The sequence below is a fragment of the Nilaparvata lugens genome, chromosome 3, assembly GCF_014356525.2.
Source record: "Nilaparvata lugens isolate BPH chromosome 3, ASM1435652v1, whole genome shotgun sequence".
Taxonomy (NCBI): Eukaryota; Metazoa; Arthropoda; class Insecta; order Hemiptera; family Delphacidae; genus Nilaparvata; species Nilaparvata lugens.
The window spans coordinates 70,524,211-70,544,338 of record NC_052506.1 but is presented as its reverse complement, the minus strand read 5'-3'; the positions used below and the strand labels follow the sequence as shown (position 1 = coordinate 70,544,338).

Sequence of the window (20,128 nt, the reverse complement as noted above, 5' to 3'; positions counted from 1 at the left end):
AAATCTATTTTTAGAGAGAGAGCCCCCTCGTCTTCACTGGGGAAGGGGAAGGGAAAAACTATTTTTAGAACGAGGGATGGGAGAGGGGTGAGAGGGGGGAGGGGGATTTCGAGCAAAAAAACCCATCTGAACTGTCTAAACGCCCCTACTATATATATACACCCCTATATATATATATATATATTGACAGTTACCCTGGGATTATCCCTCTCAAAATGGTCAATTTGATTGATGATGGTAGGGAAAGATATTCCATTGAAATTGTATTTTTCAATGAACTGATGATACCTATCATTGATTTGTTGAGGATTCACTCCTTGCACATGTTTGGCAAGGATTGCTCAATTTTTTAATTGTTGATTTTAATTGTAGCTTTTCTTGCTGCTTTTTTTTCAAATATATATATATGGAATATATATATATATATATATATATATATATATATATATATATATATATAATTGTAAAGCTGTATTTTACTCGCCTCACATATGTAGGGTGAATCTGTACTGAATCAATGGTGTAGAGGCTATAAATTTTGTAACTGCGTGCGTGGACGCTGAGTGTACACCAGACTGATTGACTCACTACAGGATTCAATACAATTGTCGGAATCTCGGGAGGCCTAAACGCTCGCTCACCCTTGATTCTTCTAATGACAGATTGTATAATGATGAAATTTTTATAAGTAGTGTAGCGATCGCTAAACACTGAATACGGATACCTTAAAATTATTACCTGTGAAGAATGAGCATACAAAATCATGCAGGTCGAGCAAAAATCCCGATGTAGATAATTTACGGGACTGCATCTCTAATAAGTTCTGAAGGATTAAAATACGGTATTTGGACCAAATATCGTTCAGAATATACTTCGAGAACAGAGTCTTGTCGGGTTTTAAGCTCTATTGTAGGAATTTATATGATCTCTGGCCGCATCTGCTGCACAATTGATGTGTTCGCTCCTAAGTTGAGGTTGGTAACAGATAAAAGCTGATATATGAGCAGGTAAGGACAAAGAATAAATATCTCGATCTGACCCCACTCGCTACATCCACTTAGACCTGTTCCAATATCCAGCTTAATTCAATTATTTCAATGATTGTATTTGATCGGTTCTTGATGATATAGAACGTATCAGACACAATAATTGACAGGCTTAAGAAATAATCGAACTCAGAAAACGAATTAACAAAACTGGAATATATTATAATAAAATATATGATCATACAGTGCAGATTCAGAATTTGATTTACAGATCGATAATAATTTAGCATTGACAAAAGGAGTTAAAAATGTTCTTGTGCTTGCATGATACCATGCGTGATTCGACAGAATTTTACAATTGATAAAGTTGAAGAGTTTTGAAAAAATAGTGAAAAATGAATTATAAAAAATATTTTTAAAAAGTGCTCGGGGTCGTGGTTCTGGCAGCGGAGGATAGTCAATCAACCACAAGTTCTTAGAAATTCTACATGAATAAATTCTAGGCTCTTAAATGCTAAAGCGCTTGCCGGCGTGGCCAATAATTTAACGAAGAAAATTTTATATCTTTTTGCACTGAAATATTTTCGAAGCGTAGATTGGGGCCCCTTTAAGGTTCGAACCCACTAGAACGTATCAGACACGGACCGTGTCAGACCATGCCAGGCACGTAAAATAACAACTATGCCCACTACACCGGATCAACAGCGGTCTATGCCAGTACATTACGTGTATGGTACGCGTATGATACGGGTATGATACGCGTATGATACGCGTATGATGCCCGGTCAGAAGTTGTTGGGAACGCGTCAGTTAGCAAGAGAATGTAGCGGTGAACCAACGCGGTGCATACGCGGTTACAACGGGGTTTGCAGGCGTCACGTGCCATGCAAGGACCGTTCCGTCACAGACAAAATATACTGGCCGACAAATGTTGACCTGGACGTGCATGGCACGCTCCGTGCTTGGCCGGTGACGGAACGGTCTAATGGGTGCATTACATATCAAATGATGCAAAGAATATTTTTTTGCATGTGTCGGTACGGGCACGGTCATGGTATGATACGTTCTAGTGGGTTCGGACCTTTAAACTTATAACTCACGTGAAATTCCTTGGCGGTCGTGGTTTTCTTCTTTAGATCAAAAATCGTTTGATCGGCAGCAATCCAGGCTTCGGTTTCAGCACGTGTGGAATTTTAATTTAAATATCTCCTTCACCGAATTAATTAAGGGATGATTTAACTTTAAACTTTTAGTTTATCAATTGATGAATATAAATTTACAAATAACAAATAGATTGGCCTAAAATATTGGCTCACAAATAAAACATATAAAAATCGAACGAAAATTTTACAAATAGGTCTTGGTAACTATAAAGAGATCTGAACGGTGAGGATTTCAAAAGGGAAGTGCTGTCTTTTTCTCTAAGCTTCTTGGCTAGACCTTTCTTCTGAGAATCTCGATGTAATAATTTGCATGAAAATTTGCCATTTGTAGAACGATTGTGATGTAGACGTGACGTCAGTGGCAGGCAGTGGAATATAATTCCTTTAATTACAATAATAATTCAATTTATGTAATTCTTAAAACTGCTTAATCTTCTAGACATAGTTCCTCTCATACAATGTACATGTGCTAGCGTATATGATAAGGCGGGTTTGTTGTCTGATAGTAGATTAACATGTGTTGCTTTCAAACGATCACCTTTTTGGTGCTATTTTTATGCACTATGATTGGCTTAGGCTTGCCAAAGAGATTTAATTACCATGTGGTTCAGTTGAAGTAACAATTAATAAATTAATATTCTTATATAATTTTTATTATGTTTGGGACTGTTATAATTAATTTCTGCAGTTTTTACCAATAATATACTGTTCATGTTATGACCTAGTTAGTTACAATAAGACCTGACATATAATATAATTTCTTAAATAATAAATAATTTCAACGATAATACATACATTTTATTTTTTTATTCGAAATTCTTGGTCCTTTATTGATAGTTTTATAGTTTTTAGAAATGGTATTATATCTTGCGTGAAGCCAGCATGACATTTGACAATACTTTGAATCAGTCAGCTGCGTTCGAACTGTTTTAAAAACATCTGATCGATAGTAAACAAAGTGTAACCTCAAATCAATGAGCAATTCATAAATAATTCGTGCTTTATTTGCAGAATAATTATAATTTTATTGATAATTTTCTAGAAAATATTCGGTACATAACGGTACTCTTATCTAATATACAGTTACTGATAAGTAAGCTTTATCGCTCAGTCGCTAACTATTCCTTTAGCAAATTCTTTCATTTTAAAAGGTAATCACAATTTTTCTCTCTTCTCATGAGGTCTATTTAAAAAAAATTCATCACACAAAGCCCCCAGGATATTTTAAATAGGTAATTGGGAGACGAGTCGAAACAATGACTATTTGAAAAATCCGATATTGTGATGAATACACCATTTCACCTCCTTACTTCTACGAAAACTCCACACTTAACACTAAAAACAATATGTCGTGCACTTTTGGCTACGAGAAAATAAATAATTGATTGTTCCTTTCATTGGATACAATCGAAATACAATAATTAATGAGGTCTCTTTGGATCCTTCATTGAAACAACTCCACAACTTCCATTCACGGGTGGCTTATGAGCAGACCCATAACTATAACAAATATACAAAATTTCACATATTATCCTCTTAGGATTCAAACAGTATTTACAACAAATATAGATTTTCATCATTTTTCATGGTTATTACAGGTTTCGACTCTTTGTTCTGGCTTTTACATAAATTGGGTGAGAGTGTGATTTAACTTCGGTGACTTGACAATTGACTACCGTTTGACTCGAGCAATTCCTTTTTTACGCTTAGTACGTTGTGTACAAACAGGGTTACACTTGAAGTGATTTTTGATTTTTATCAATGCTGGTTACAAATATTATGCTTTCAAGATTATATTTATCAATTTGAATTACAATTCATGATCTTTGATGCAACAATAATAAATTTCACATTTGAAGGTAAGAATTTCATTTTCTTTTTAGCTTTTTAGCAATACATTTATATGACATAGAACATGCGCATTTCGTTCAAATTAACATAAATATATATATTTGGTTGCGTTTTTTACTTATAATTCCACATTAAATAATATGTTACATTAATTAATAACGATATTGCTTTGATTCCTATACATTGACTCTATGATCTCGCACACATTGGTTGGTGTGACGAAGAAAATTATCGAACAGGCTTTGGTTCTGAATAGATTTTTCTATCGATTCTGTATTTCGAGGTTAGATTTACACATTTTTTCAAATAAACTTTGTTTATTTTCTTTCCTCCTATTCACTACTAACTTCATCTGATTCCTAATTTACAAATATTTTCTGTTGATAATATAATTCTTGTTTCTGTTTTTCAGTTGTGCGGATTGTACTTGGCGATTTTTCCTGTGATGACTGTGACATGAGGCGGATGGCTTGATCAGGTTGGTAATTTTTAGAGTTGTTTTGTAATTTTATTTTCTTGACTTAAAGTTGATAATAATTTCTTCATTTGAAGTAGATTGATAATATTTTCCTATTAGCTGAGATGCGGCGAAGTTTAGGTTATCTTGATTGATTAGGCAGCAGTAGAAAGATGCTAGTCTGCAAAGATATGATTCGGTGGGTAGGCTGTGACTATGAAAAGTTTGGTGATTGATATAATCCACGAACGTAGTTTCCAGTTGATTATAACATTATTTTTTCCTTAAGCCCCCCATCTAAATTTGATTTCGGTATTATTCAAGGTCCAATTCCGATTTGTGACTATCCATTTTATCAAACTTGGCTTGAAACGGATGTGCCTGTGGTGCAGATCATTTCCTACAAATTCATTTCCTCTTGATCGGCCGGTAACATGCAGTTTGATCTTTTTAAACCTGACATGCCGGTGGTGTCTGTGTGTTTTTTCAAATAATCTTTTCCTTTTCTGCATGCTGGTGTACAGTCGGCTTGATTTTAACCGTACATGACTGCGGTGGTTGTAGATCCTTCTTAATATTGTTTTCCTTTTTTCTTGAATGCTGGTAAAAAATTTGATGTAGGATTTCAGCCTAACATGACGGCGGTGGTTGTAGGTTCTTCTAGATATTCTTCTTCTTTCTTGAATTGTTTTGCTGCTTGTGTGTGGTCTTGACTTTATGCGGATTTTAATTGTTCTAATGTTGTTTTCTGATTGTTTTTGATGGATACTGATTTGATGTGTTGCAGGTGCTGTCCTTGGTGGATGGGAGATATGTGCGGTCGGCGGTCCGGGCTGCTCTTCCACTCGGCGGGCAACGTCCTTGGACTCCTGGTGGTCTGCGCGCAGTGGTACGGGCTGTCCCTCTACTTGATGGGTGTCATCCTCAGCTTGGCGGGTGGTGTCGTCTGGCTCCTCTTGGCGTTCTGCAGGGTGCGGTGCGACTTCAGTCTTGACATTCTCGGTGGGTTGGTCCTCCATACTCATGTCACGTTCGCTTGCCTGTTTGACTTCCTCCTCAATTTGCCGTGTTACCATCCTGCTTTCCTCTGCTGCTTCCTTCAACCTTTGTTCCGGTTTTTCAAAACTCTCTTCGTATACTTTCTTTAGTTCTTCATTTTCTTGTTTGACTTTAACCTCCTTTATTGTATCCTTCTCCACATGTACATGTTCCTTTAGGCTGACTTTGATGTTAATTGTTTTTGTGTGCATATCTTGGGATATCCTATCTAGTCGATTATTGGTTTCCAAAATTGATTTATCCAGACACTCAGTTAATTTTTTGATGGTATTATCGGTGTCATGGAATGCTCTGTCCATTCGTTGACTCAACTTCTCCAAACCCTGTTCATTTACCTTCTTTACTTCTTGGATTTCCTTATTTAGATTGTTTATTGCTTCCTTCGTTTGTTTGTTGTCTTCCTTTATTTGTTCGCTTTTTTCATTTAGATTGTTTATTGCTTCATTTGTTTTCTTCGATGCTTCTTTTATTTGTTTGTTGTCTTCTTTTAATTCTTCCTTTGTTTGTTTGTTGTCTTCTTTTAAGTTGTTTATTGCTTCCAGGATGGTGTTCCAATCTATTGCAGGAGCGGGTGTATGGCGAACGGTTACCTTCTGGTTTTTTATCCGAGCAACGGTACGAGAAATGGGAGTTCCTGTCTCGGGGGCGTCATCGTCCGTATGCTCTCCCGATGTTTCGTCCTCCGGCTCTTGGGCTGCCAACGGATCCTCCACCAGAATGCAGCTCTCCTCCACCTGCGTCGAAGATAAATCATCCAGTACATTGGGATGGAAATCGGCGGATGCGGTGGCAGATGCGGATGGCGGCGAACAATTGGGTGAGATGTCTTCGGTGTCCGACAGACTTGGATTGACCTGGTCGTTTCCTGCCATGGTTCGTGAGAAAATAATGCGACGAACGTGTGCGGTGAATAAGAAACGTGAAAGTGTTGATGTGATATACAAAATAATTAATAAGAAATCCAATAGAAATTGTTATAGCTTCGTAGTGAGTGAAATACAGAAAAAGTGGTTTAGCAATGTGTTCAGTGATAAAATGAGTCAAGTTAGCAATATCGTTAACATAAAAATGACAAGAACATACAGGATACACAATGGACACTTATGCGGTAATACAGGTACGCCTCTTATAATTTATTATTATTATTATTATGAATATTTTATTCTTATAATTTCTTGCCGCAATTCTATATATAGGGCTAGTATTCTTTGCAAAATTTTATATAAAAGCAGCAGTGTTCTGTTTGAATTATTCCGCAATATATCCGTGATTTAATTTTACTTCCCTCTTTATGCTTTAAAAATTTAAAAAATATAAATGACTTCAATCCTCTTTTCCGTAAAATTTTATAAATTGTTTCAATATAGACCTAATACTCTTAAATAGTATGACTTCTCTTATGGTATTTCTTATACCTATGACTTATAATATGACCAATCTTCGAATAACACAATAATAAAATTCTGAGTTCGATTCTTTCTCTAAAAATTCATCAATCGATAAATTTCTTTTCTGTTCAAAAATTGGGTATGGTACGTCTTGTTATTTTATATAACAGTGAACAGTTAAATATTAAATCTGAAGAAATTCACAACCATAAATTTTTCAAAAAATTTTCCTGTTGTCAGCGCTATAGTATACTGAGCAACTAAATAATCCTCGTAGTCGATTATCCACCTCTTCAATGCCTATCACTGTTGGGGCGCCAAATCATGTAAAGCTGTATTTTACTCGCCTCACATATGTAGGGTGAATCTTGTACTGAATCAATGGTGTAGAGGCTATAAATTTTGTAACTGCGTGCATGGACGCTGAGTGTATACCAGACTGATTGACTCACTACAGGATTCAATACAATTGTCGGAATCTCGGGAGGCCTAAACGCTCACTCACCCTTGATTCTTCTAATGACAGATTGTATAATGATGAAATTTTGATAAGTAGTGTAGCGATCGCTAAACACTGAATACGGATACCTTAAAATTATTACCTGTGAAGAATGAGCATACAAAATCATGCAGGTCGAGCAAAAATCCTGATGTAGATAATTTACGGGACTGCGTCTCTAATAAGTTCTGAAGGATTAAAATACGGTATTTGGACCAAATATCGTTCAGAATATACTTCGAGAACAGAGTCTTGTCGGGTTTTAAGCTCTATTGTAGGAATTTATATGATCTCTGGCCGCATCTGCTGCACAATCAATGTGTTTGCTCCTGAGTCGAGGTTGGTAACAGATAAAAGCTGATATATGAGCAGGTAAGGACAAAGAATAAATATCTCGATCTGACCCCACTCGCTACATCCACTTAGACCTGTTCCAATATCCAGCTTAATTCAATTATTTCAATGATCGTATTCGATCGGTTCTTGATGATATAGAACGTATCAGACACAATAATTGACAGGCTTAAGAAATAATCGAACTCAGAAAACGAATTAACAAAACTGGAATATATTATAATAAAATATATGATCATACAGTGCAGATTCAGAATTTGATTTACAGATCGATAATAATTTAGCATTGACAAAAGGAGTTAAAAATGTTCTTGTGCTTGCATGATACCATGCGTGATTCGACAGAATTTTACAATTGATAAAGTTGAACAGTTTTGAAAAAATAGTGAAAAATGAATTATAAAAAATATTTTTAAAAAGTGCTCGGGGTCGTGGTTCTGGCAGCGGAGGATAGTCAATCAACCACAAGTTCTTAGAAATTCTACATGAATAAATTCTAGGCTCTTAAATGCTAAAGCGCTTGCCGGCGTGGCCAATAATTTAACGAAGAAAATTTTATATCTTTTTTGCACTGAAATATTTTCGAAGCGTAGATTGGGGCCCCTTTAAACTTATAACTCACGTGAAATTCCTTGGCGGTCGTGGTTTTCTTCTTTAGATCAAAAATCGTTTGATCGGCAGCAATCCAGGCTTCGGTTTCAGCACGTGTGGAATTTTAATTTAAATATCTCCTTCACCGAATTAATTAAGGGATGATTTAACTTTAAACTTTTAGTTTATCAATTGATGAATATAAATTTACAAATAACAAATAGATTGGCCTAAAATATTGGCTCACAAATAAAACATATAAAAATCGAACGAAAATTTTACAAATAGGTTTTGGTAACTATAAAGAGATCTGAATGGTGAGGATTTCAAAAGGGAAGTGCTGTCTTTTTCTCTAAGCTTCTTGGCTAGACCTTTCTTCTGAGAATCTCGATGTAATAATTTGCATGAAAATTTGCTATTGGTAGAACGATTGTGACGTAGACGTGACGTCAGTGGCAGGCAGTGGAATATAATTCCTTTAATTACAATAATAATTCAATTTATGTAATTCTTAAAACTGCTTAATCTTCTAGACATAGTTCCTCTCATACAATGTACATGTGCTAGCATATATGATAAGGCGGGTTTGTTGTCTGATAGTAGATTAACATGTGTTGCTTTCAAACGATCACCTTTTTGGTGCTATTTTTATGCACTATGATTGGCTTAGGCTTGCCAAGAGATTTAATTACCATGTGGTTCAGTTGAAGTAACAATTAATAAATTAATATTCTTATATAATTTTTATTATGTTTGGGACTGTTATAATTATTTCTGCAGTTTTTACCAATAATATACTGTTCATGTTATGACCTAGTTAGTTACAATAAGACCTGACATATAATATAATTTCTTAAATAATAAATAATTTCAATGATAATACATACATTTTATTTTTTATTCGAAATTCTTGGTCCTTTATTGATAGTTTTATAGTTTTTAGAAATGGTATTATATCTTGCGTGAAGCCAGCATGACATTTGACAATACTTTGAATCAGTCAGCTGCGTTCGAACTGTTTTAAAAACATCTGATCGATAGTAAACAAAGTGTAACCTCAAAATCAATGAGCAATTCATAAATAATTCGTGCTTTATTTGCAGAATAATTATAATTTTATTGAATAATTTTCTAGAAAATATTCGGTACAGAACGGTACTCTTATCTAATATACAGTTACTGATAAGTAAGCTTTATCGCTCGGTCGCTAACTATTCCTTTAGCAAATTCTTTCATTTTAAAAGGTAATCACAATTTTTCTCTCTTCTCATGAGGTCTATTTAAAAAAAATTCATCACAATATATATATTTATATGGAATGGATTCCAAGTGTATTATTTATCCGAGATGTGTTGCAAAAGAAATGAAGGAGGATCATTTTGACTTACTTCTCCTTCATGACAATGATTGTAGTGGAGCCACCACCACCACTCAGGACAGCAGTGAAGCCACCACCACCACTAAGGACATCAGTGAAGCTACCACCACCACTCATAAAGAAGAAGAACAAGAGGAAGATATCAATAGTCACCACTGTTTCATAAAAAACTTTGAAAAACTTTTAAGATCCTATCTTACTAAACACCAGCACAGCATCATAATTTGTCGTAGGTGCTTTACACACAAAAAAAAACATAAAATTGATAAAGTAAAATAATTATATGGGTAGATAAGATCAAATAATTGATTAATAAAATGAAGTAGGCTGAAAGTAGATCAGGGTTATCAACTTTCAGTGATATACAGCAGTATGCAGTGGATAATTGAAATAACATGAGTTCATATAATATAAATATACAATTCATTCTATAACAGGTTCAAAGGTTTATATTGGTGGAATGGGTGAGGGATGGTTGTCAAGTGATTGTTCTAGCCCAGTCAGCAGTAAGGCTTGATTCAAGGCTTGAATTAGAAGCAGCCTTCACTTGTCAATCAAGGCTGAAGTTGAATCCAGCTGGAAACGATCTTGCTTGACATTCAACTCGAAATCCCCTTGAATTTCCATACTAGAATCGAAACCAGCATACCCTTGTTTTTCAAGGCTAACAAACTTGGTTGGAATCGATCTTGAATATGGCTTGCTATGCATTCCCTTGAATTTTGCTTCTATTGCGAGTGTCAAACAATCCTCAAGTAGCCTATTTTACATTGTCTTTTTGGATATTCCCTTCCAAAATCTCCTCCAATACAGGGGAGAGGAGACCAACCTGTAGTGTTCATGTGTTGGAATTTTGAACTAAAGTTTAGTGCAGCGCCTTTTTTGAATGCTGAATTGGTCTGATCCAGTATGTTTCCATTGTATTCAGTTATACAAGTTATTCAGCTGCTGGAAATGCCCTAATATTATATTGAAGATAGTGACTCTAATGTTCCATTAATTGAGTCCCCTTTTACAGAAGAAGAAATACAAGAGAATAATTTATTTGACACATCTTCATATGAAATCAAGATTTTCTTTAAGGGTAGACTTTGAATGAAATCAATGTTATTGTTCAATCGATTGTTATGTTTACAATTTTTTATGATGATAGTACATAGAAAACCTGTTTATTCACGGTATAAGGCTTTCTAGACAATAATTGTATCTTACTTATTACTAAGTAGCTGAGCTATATTTTATTACTGATCAGAGCTATTTATTGAAGGGTTGACTGCTTATTCAAGAGTCTTAATCAAACAACATGTAGGCTTATAGGCCTACGGATTTGGTGGATTGAAATTTGAACTGGTGATTGGCATAGAACTGGAACTCTTATTGAAGTTCATGATCGAAATCAACCCTGAATGGAATCACTAATTACATTGATTATTAATTGATTGAAGCTTCTGAAATTGTATAATAATCATAATTGAAGGTTGAAGGATCAGTCAATAAATCTTGATAATCGGAAGGAGAAAAGGGAGATAAACTTAAAAAAAACTAAGTAAACTTTGAAAACTGAGACATTGGATATGGAGTGAATTCAGTGACTGAGATAATAAGAGTGTAAATAACATTCGAATAAAGAATAGACTAGACATGGATGATGAGTCATTAGACAATTGGCGTAAAAGTGAGTCATGAGAGAAAAATATAGGTACAGACTTATCATGTTTTAGATTATATATTATAATATTTTATGCTATGTTACTAGATTCCAAAGAAACCTCCATTCAGTCAATATGGAATATGTTTTTGTTCAACTCTCCTTTCATTTTTTATGTTCATTCCACCTTTTTGAGGGGCATGTCTTGTCCCTCAAAAATTGAAAAGATTGCACCACATCAGAGAATATGACGAAGAAATGAAGAAGTCACTTGCTGAACTCTTTCCCAATTGATAATTAATAATTCCATTCAATCCTACCAAGCAATAAACCTAGTTGCTATCTGAATTAAGATTCTGCACCATAGACTAGCTAATTAGAAATGAAAATTCGCCAATGAATAATTCCCTGATTTGTGGCCCCCACTTCACGAATACAAAATTCAATTGAAAACTGTTGTAATAGTTACAACAGTTGTAATAGTTCAGTACAAGAGTATACTGAACTACAGATGAATTCCTTAAAAGGTATTTATACAATAAAGTGCATATTCGATGAAAAATTATACACATTATAGAATCAAACTTAAATCATGCATTATATAATCATGTAATATAATCGTGAATTGCATCATAATATGAAATGTATATTATGAGTATAGAGAAATTCGTCAGAAATCTGATTCTTAGCTGAGAAATGCAAGCATGTTAATGATCACTATTTTTCAACAAGATTAAAATAAAAAACTGGAAATAGATTTTCTGTCTGGGTAGCAAACCTTATCTGTTTCAAATTACACAAAAAGTCAACTATTTGTGAGAATCCCTCTTGTGATAAAATGTTAAATAAGCTTTCTGAGAACTTTTTAATAAAATGTTACAATTTGACATACGCTCTTCTAAGGTCTAGGATGTTTTGGAGAAAATGTTTTCAAATCCTCCCAAAATTATGCTAGAAATTAACGTAACTTTAATTCAATTAAAATGTTAACTGCTTCTTATATTTGATAGAGCTTCTCAATCAGCGATCTATATAGCAGTCCATGGAGCATGTTTCCAGTTTTCTGCTGAAGGATAGAACATGCAACAAATAATGTTTTGTTTCATGTTCAGGAATTTGCACTACCCTATTCAATTTTCAAACAAAAGGGAAGACAGCTTTCTGTCAGTGACATTTTGGGCTGAAAAGAGGAATCCAACACTCGCCCTCTAGCACTCTCATTCACTCACTCACTCTCTCTCCCTCTAACACACACTTTCTCACACCCACTCTCTCACTCACATATAAATATTAAAATTTATAATATAAAAATCTGAGTACACTTTTTTAAACATTTTTATATACCTACGAAATGTTTTGGCCATGATGCCATTATCATGTAATTGAATAGAAAATAGCATTAAATAAATACTATCACAAGCTACTTATTTCTGATCACTTATGCTTGTACATTGATATGATTTTCCAGACTAGGACTGTAAATTTTGAATTTATATTTGCATGATTTTATCAAAAATAGGGTTATTGATGTCCAATTGAATTAAATTTATTATTTTATCTCTTATTAATTTTGCCGGCGCATAAATGTGAAATTCTTCATTAACATTCAGTGCAGGTTTCAGGGCCTCAGTTTTACACTCATATTTCCATGATTAAACAGAGATAAAATAATAAATTCAGTTCAATTGGACATCAATAATCCTTTTTTTATAGAATCATGCAAATTTAACTGGATGGCTTGATGGCTCGTTATCAATGTACAAGTGATAATGAACCGGTCTAATTATCAAGAGAACCCGAGTTCTAATCTCGACCGGGGGCAAAAGTTTTTGACCACAGCACAATCACATAGATAATATCTATAGGCTAAGACCATATTATGGTCTTTCGGAGGAGACGTTAGCCGACGGTCTTGACTAACTAAAAAGTAGTCACCTCTCATCATCATCCCTCTCACTCATTACCCACGCACAAGCCTATGAGCTTATGTGGGCATCATCCTCAGTATTATTATTATTATCATTATTGAATATAAATTCAAAATTAACATTTATAGTTTGAAAAATCATATGAATGTACTAGCTATGATCAGAAATAAGAAGCTTGTAATAGTATTTATTCAATGTTATTTTTTATTCATTTTATTTTATTCAATTACTTGATAATGGCATCAAGGTCAAAACATTTCGTAAATAAACAATTTAAAAAAAGGGTACTTGGAGTTTTATTTCCTATTTTTATTCAAGAATAGCCCCAACGAAAAAAGATTATATAGGTATGTCTTGATTTATTCATTCAATTAGTTATTTATCCATTTAGTGTATTATCCAATAAGTAGCCTACACCAAAGTCAAAGACGATGTGGTTTACAATCTAGGTACATTATGCGCTCATGCCTTGTTATACAAAGTGTTTCAGAGGAGTATTTTAAACTTTTAACTCAAAAAAGGAACGCATCTACCGATACAATTTCCAATGAATAGAAATGGAGGATCTCTTATGAAATTTATAATTTTTTTCTTTCAGAGACATTATGATGACATGAATCGATTATTCCCAACGCAAAATTTGTTTGGATATTCAACAGAACTAGTAAAATATTTTCAACTTCAATGTTTATTGGAATTCGCAAGGTTTTGGAAGAAATATAACTGAATATTTAATAGTAACCTTGTATCTTGAAAGGATAGAACTTGTGTAAAGTTCAATGCTGAGAAAATTTAATGACCATTATTCTTTAAAATTAACTCAAACCGTGGAAATCGTGATTACATGAAGACATAACATTGAATTGTCAAATACTGTAACTGTATGTTTGGATCTCTTCAACTAATAAGAAAAATAGGCCCTATAGTGAATAGAGTTAAGAAATTTTCTGTTAATTTGTATTGAACATAGGGAGTCTAAGAGTGCAGGGCCCCCACGCGCGCATTTTACTGCATCATTTTTGGAGCGTCATCTTGTAGACTTCTTTCAGCTTCTTTCCTAGAATAATCTTACTATAAGTTAAACAGAACTGAGCTCCACTCAAAAATAACGTTTTTGCGGAATGAATGTCCTTCATTTCGCAAACCATTTATGACTGATCATTTTACACAGTACTAATAAAATTGTTTAGATTTTTTTAGATAGAGCATATGAGGACAGTGGGGAGCGCTAATATTGGCCAATGTGTCAATAATATCTTGAGAAGATTAATGATTGATGAGCTGGCCATGAAATTCTCATATACTGGCCGTGCATCAAACGGGAACACAAAAACTCCATTTCATGGGAGTGAGATATCGAAATGCATACTGAGTAAGTAGGCTACCGTATTCCTTTATAGTCGAATATATGACATTTTTGGTTATGTAAATATGGATGTTACTTATTTTTATTGTATGTTAATTTATATGTTAGCAAGGTTAGCGTTTTAGGCCATATTTACACTGCACTGTAGTAGATGTATTTTCAAACCATATTTGTGCCGTATTTGTTTTTCAAACCATACCTGTAGGTAGGTACCTATCTATGTACGGTACGAATAAAAACAAAGAGAAATCCAAGTACCCATTTTAAAATTAGCATATTTTTCTTATAAATAAAAAATATTAGAATATTATCTCTATATTATACTATTTCTATTTTTCTTAGATTTCTATTTTTATGTATATTTTCAAGAGTACGGTAGCCCTAAAGAAAAAAGACTATAGGTATGTTTTTTCCCAGTACGGTAATGCGTTCACTCAATAGCTTGCTCAAAGTTGCAACCATATTAGTCCAGTCAATATAGACATGAAAAAGGGGGCCTGCTAGAAATTTATATTCTATTTCTGATTTTTAATACCTATATTTTTTGATACATCAATGAAATTTAAACTTGAAATTTCAGCAGTAAAAACTTAAAAACATTTTGGGACATTATCCATTACCTATCAATATTTGGCAATAAAATAGTTTTGGGCAAAGCCTGCTATTGTTTCCCAATTATATTCATATTATTTGAGATTGTATCCACAAATGGATAAATAAATTCAGAACCAACCAATATTTTCATGATAAATTGTCTTGTGCTATAAAGAAACAGAGTGGCCCAAAAACCTTGTATTTTTAATTATTTATCCAGTTTTCAGCTATTTCCTACAAATCCAGTACCTAATCGGACAGAGAAATTTGTTCTCGCCTTTTTCAGATGATGAAATTCTGATAAAAATGAGATCACTCGGAGCTCTTTATCTTTAATAAGAGAACCGTACTGAGTTACAATTTTTCAAAAATGAGTAAAATTTTAAGGAAAAAATCAACTTTGTTGAATTTTAGTTTTTGATTATCAATATCTTCCGATTGTTACCATTCAAATCTATATGAGATAGAGCACTCTACCTGATCTCAGATTGTGGAGCACAAAATCACGACCAGAGAGAATTCGAATTTTTCATTTAAATGGGAACAATTGGATGATATTGATGATCAAAAACTGAAATTCATCAAAATTAATTTCTTCTCAAAATTTTACTCGTTCTTGAAAAATTCAACTCAGTACTCATTGGAGAGTTGAGAATAATATCATTTATTCAGAATTTCATAATCTTAAAAAAAGGCTACAGCGAGTTCTTCTGTCCGATTACTGGATATGTTGGAAATAGCTGAGAACTGAACAAATAACTGAAAATACGAGTTCTGGGCCACTCTGTATCTAGTAAAGGAAATTTTGCATGAAAAAATTGTTTCTGGATTTTTCTTCTGTATCCGCACAATATATTAAGAAATCAGAACTACAATTTAAATTGCAAGCACTATATATATAGTGACTGGACTGTTCTGGTAATCACAACACTAAGATTAAAGGTGGCATTCTAGCCGCGGTTCACACTCCTGCCAGTTCACTCATTCGTCAAACTTCTTGTAACATATCCAACATTGAAACTGTACCTTAGAACAAGAACCGATAATTCTAAAATTTGAAATTTTGAGACAAGAGCATTTAAAAAATTAAATCAAAATTATCTCTAGCAATGAAATGCTATTTTTGTCATAAAATTATCTATCAGGCTATAACTAGTTCTACAATTAAGAGCATAACAATAATTTTTATGGTCTATTGTAAGGCTGAACCTATGCTGCTTCTTGCTCATTGATGCGGGGGATCAAGGTTTTGCTAAAATATTTTCATTTTCATACCATACGAGAATGTTATTTTATTAGAATTTTTTTGTGACAATTTTGCAGTATTTTTGCATCAATAGGATTCTGTGTTTCTCTTGAATAAATTCTGACTTATGATTATATGGGTTGAAGTTTGAAAAAACCCATTTGTTTACATTTTTAAAGAATTAAAGATGTTGGTAATCTCCGAAAGGTATATTTCATCATGAGTTCAATAATATTGATGCAATTTTCAATTTGCCAGCTATTATGTAAGAAGGTGATCTAGTAGCCCATTGTTTGCTATACTATCACTATGACTGTATATATCAATGTATTGCTATATTATTCCTTATCCAATTTTGTTACAGCTGCTGTTCAAACGTTTTTTGGTGACATTGCAATTGAAGTGAAATATGGATCGTTGGCGTCGAAATGGCTTCAACAAGCCAGAACAAGGTTGTTGAGAAGGTGAGTGAACAATTTTTTATTGTTTGAAATTACAACGTAAATTATTTAGGGGATCATTTCTAACCATGATTATTTGTTATTGATGGAAAAGTATGGAATAATCATGAATTAGTGGTCCCAATACATCTGGAAAAATTCCAAATCAGTTACTTGAATCAAAGAAGAATCCATCATTTCGTCCACTTCACCGCTTGCTCCCAATACTCTTTTCCAATTTCTTCTACATGTTTGCTTTTTTGCATCCAATATCTAATCACTGCTATCCAAAGACGGAACCTCCTTCAAACACAGTTTTCCAACAACCTTTGAAATTCAATGATACATATGCACATATAAAGAGTGAGTCATATGTATGGAAACCCTTCAATAATTTGGAGACTGTTGTAGATATAATTCTGTAACTTCCAGGATAAGTTATTGATAGAATACTCTACCTTTTAATGTACAACTGAGCTCCAACCCCTCATAAGGGGTTTACTTGTAACTGTAACTGTGGTTGTAACTGGAATATTTAAAATGTAAACACCCATTGTGTGGTCAATCATTGTAAAGGTATTTTTAAAACAAGAAAGGTGGCATCAATAATAATGTTCTATGATACTTGTATCCAAAATGGCGGCTGATTGAAGTTTCAGTTTTTAAAGAGATGAGGGGTTGTAACTCAAATATTTAAAATGTAAACACCCATTGTGTGGTACATAATTTTAAAGGCCTTCTTAAAACAAGAATGATGACATCAATGAAAATGTTTTATAAAACTTTTATCAAAAATGGGGGCTGATTTAGTTCTAGTTTTTATAGAAATGATTGATAAAAGTAATAAAACTTAAAACAACACTTTTTCAATGAATAACGGAACACATTGGAAAACTGATTATTTATTTAGTAATCTGTTACATTTAATTTCAAAAGATGCTCGAAATGCTCCCCTTCTCTCCTTTGACAGTGTGCCAAACTGTCATAAATGTAAATGAGATGTCCTTATGAAGGCCCAAGTCAACCCCTTATGAGGGGTTGAAGTTCATTTATGTATGTCAAAAGGTAGAGTATTCGACCAATAACTTATCCTGAAAGTTACAGTATGTATAACAGTCTCCAATTTATAAAAGTTTTTTGCATGATATTTTTGAAATGGCATGGATATCACTCCAAGAACCATATGGTACCTTGCCCTTAAGTTTTTTCGAGGACAAGTAGACAAAGCTAGAAGACAAAAATAACTATATCTCAGTAATTTATTATAGGATTTTACAAAATCAGGCATAATTCTCTTGAGAATTGGAAGCTCTGAATTCTACTCATCATACACATTTCCATCTAACAATGATTCAGACAGTAAACTTAAATTTAAAACTTCAATGTAGACATGATACCATACTAAATTTTTAAGGAAAATGTTCATCCATTAAATAAATATGGTGATTATTTTTAAAAAATTAAATGTCGGATTACATGAAAACTATGGAGGATTCAGAATATACCTTGAAGAATAGAATACACTAACGTGGTTGTGGTAGTACTGATGTATGTATTTTTGGGACACTCTGTATGAGTTGATAAGCTACATAATCAGCATTCTGGGAATTGATTACCGAGAAATTTCATATTTTACTCATAATAACCCATTAAGTTATCCCACTAAACTGTACATTTCATATTTTACAGGACCAAGAGCAGAGAGACTACGCCTCATGAAGCTCAAATCGAGGACGATAGCAGTTCAAAGTAAAAATATATTATTAGTTATAAATTAAAAGTTAAATTTTTGTAATATTTAATAAAAATAATTGCATTTTATTGAAAATAATGTTTTCTTATTTACATTTTTCGCTCATAATGATATACTCTGGAATTAAGCTTTAAAGAGAATAAACTAATATAGATATTAATATATAATATTCAATATTTCAATAGATATTCAAAGTAATAATATTGATGTGTTACTCAGATGTATATGAACTGTATTCCATTTGATGTGTTGCAAGCATAGAGGGCTGTTTGAACTAGAGCAGATTTGATTTAAATAATTCATTGAATGGCGAGTGACTCATGCACTGCTCCCTCTCAGGACAGTCTGCAAGCTGTTATTGGTTAGCAGAGGTCGATCTCGACTCAATCAATACAGCTACAGAGACAGTTTATAGACTGCCCTGACAGGAGAGAATGAATGAGTAATTTTCCATTCACAGGAGAATTTTAAGGAATATTTCAATTTGAATAATATTAAAAATATAAAATATATATTAATAATCTGATTCAAGGCCAGTGCAATCCAATATCAATGCTCAATCATAATTCAAATCTCATCCAGAATTTGAAATAAATCTGTAATTCTTATTATTCATGATTCAATTATTCTTCCAAACTAATGCTCCAATCTTACTATTGCCATTTCTATTTCTATATTCAGTGGACATCCATACATTCTATATATAGATGAAATCTATATATATATATATATATAGATATATATATATATATATATATATATATATAATATATATATATATATTGTATAGATTTCATCTATATATAGACATATATGGACATGTATGGATGTCCACTGAGTATAGAAATAGAGTATTACGGCAATAGTAAGATTGGAGCATTAGTTTGGAAGAATAATTGAATCATGAATAATAAGAATTACAGATTTATTTCAAATTCTGGATGAAATTTGAATTATGATTAAGCATTGATATTGGATTGCACTGGCCTTGAATCAGATTCATGATTCGAAGCTGAAAGAAGCTTACTTCAAGAGGGCAGTATGCCTTGAATAAGGATTGATTCACTCTAAACATCCAGCTTGAATCAGACTCTGATTGATCTAGAATCACAAAAGAATCGAGCTTGCATTTCGTGAAAGGTGTGCCAGGTGGCCTTGAATGGGGGGATTGCATCCAGCATGCGTTTCAAGACTGAGTCAAGACTGCATCTCAATCCTGATTTGACCGTGCATCTCGGGCCTGAATCGAGCTCGCAACGCGACCTTGATTTTAGCTTGCAGCACCAGCCTGATTAGAGTCTGCATTTTGAGCTCGAAACTGGCTTGACCGATGTATAAACGGACTCTTGAATTTAACTCATTTCGAGCCAAACGCACGCGAATGAAATCTTTAATCAAGCCCTCACGTTTGACAATACAAGCTTGTT

At 33.4% G+C, this 20,128-nt stretch overlaps 2 protein-coding genes across 2 annotated transcripts in view; both read left to right on the top strand.

The window, feature by feature from the left end:
- Window positions 1-20,128, top strand: part of LOC111055810 — a gene marked incomplete in the record, with an annotated part of 239,838 nt that overhangs the window by 207,932 nt on the left and 11,778 nt on the right.
- On the top strand, window positions 4,245-6,558 carry LOC120350552. The gene is made up of 3 exons (XM_039424431.1): window positions 4,245-4,478; window positions 5,245-5,459; window positions 6,059-6,558. The coding sequence occupies exons 2-3, from the start codon at window positions 5,261-5,263 to the stop codon at window positions 6,367-6,369; spliced, it is 510 nt and encodes a 169-aa protein (XP_039280365.1). The 5' UTR covers window positions 4,245-4,478; window positions 5,245-5,260; the 3' UTR covers window positions 6,370-6,558.

Coding starts and splice junctions, on each gene's coding strand:
- LOC120350552 (XM_039424431.1), top strand. CDS start 5,261: ATGGGAGATATGTGCGGTCGGCGGTCCGGGCTGCTCTTCCACTCGGCG. Junction 5,460..6,058: donor CTTCAGTCTTGACATTCTCG/GTGGGTTGGTCC, acceptor TATTGCTTCCAG/GATGGTGTTCCAATCTATTG.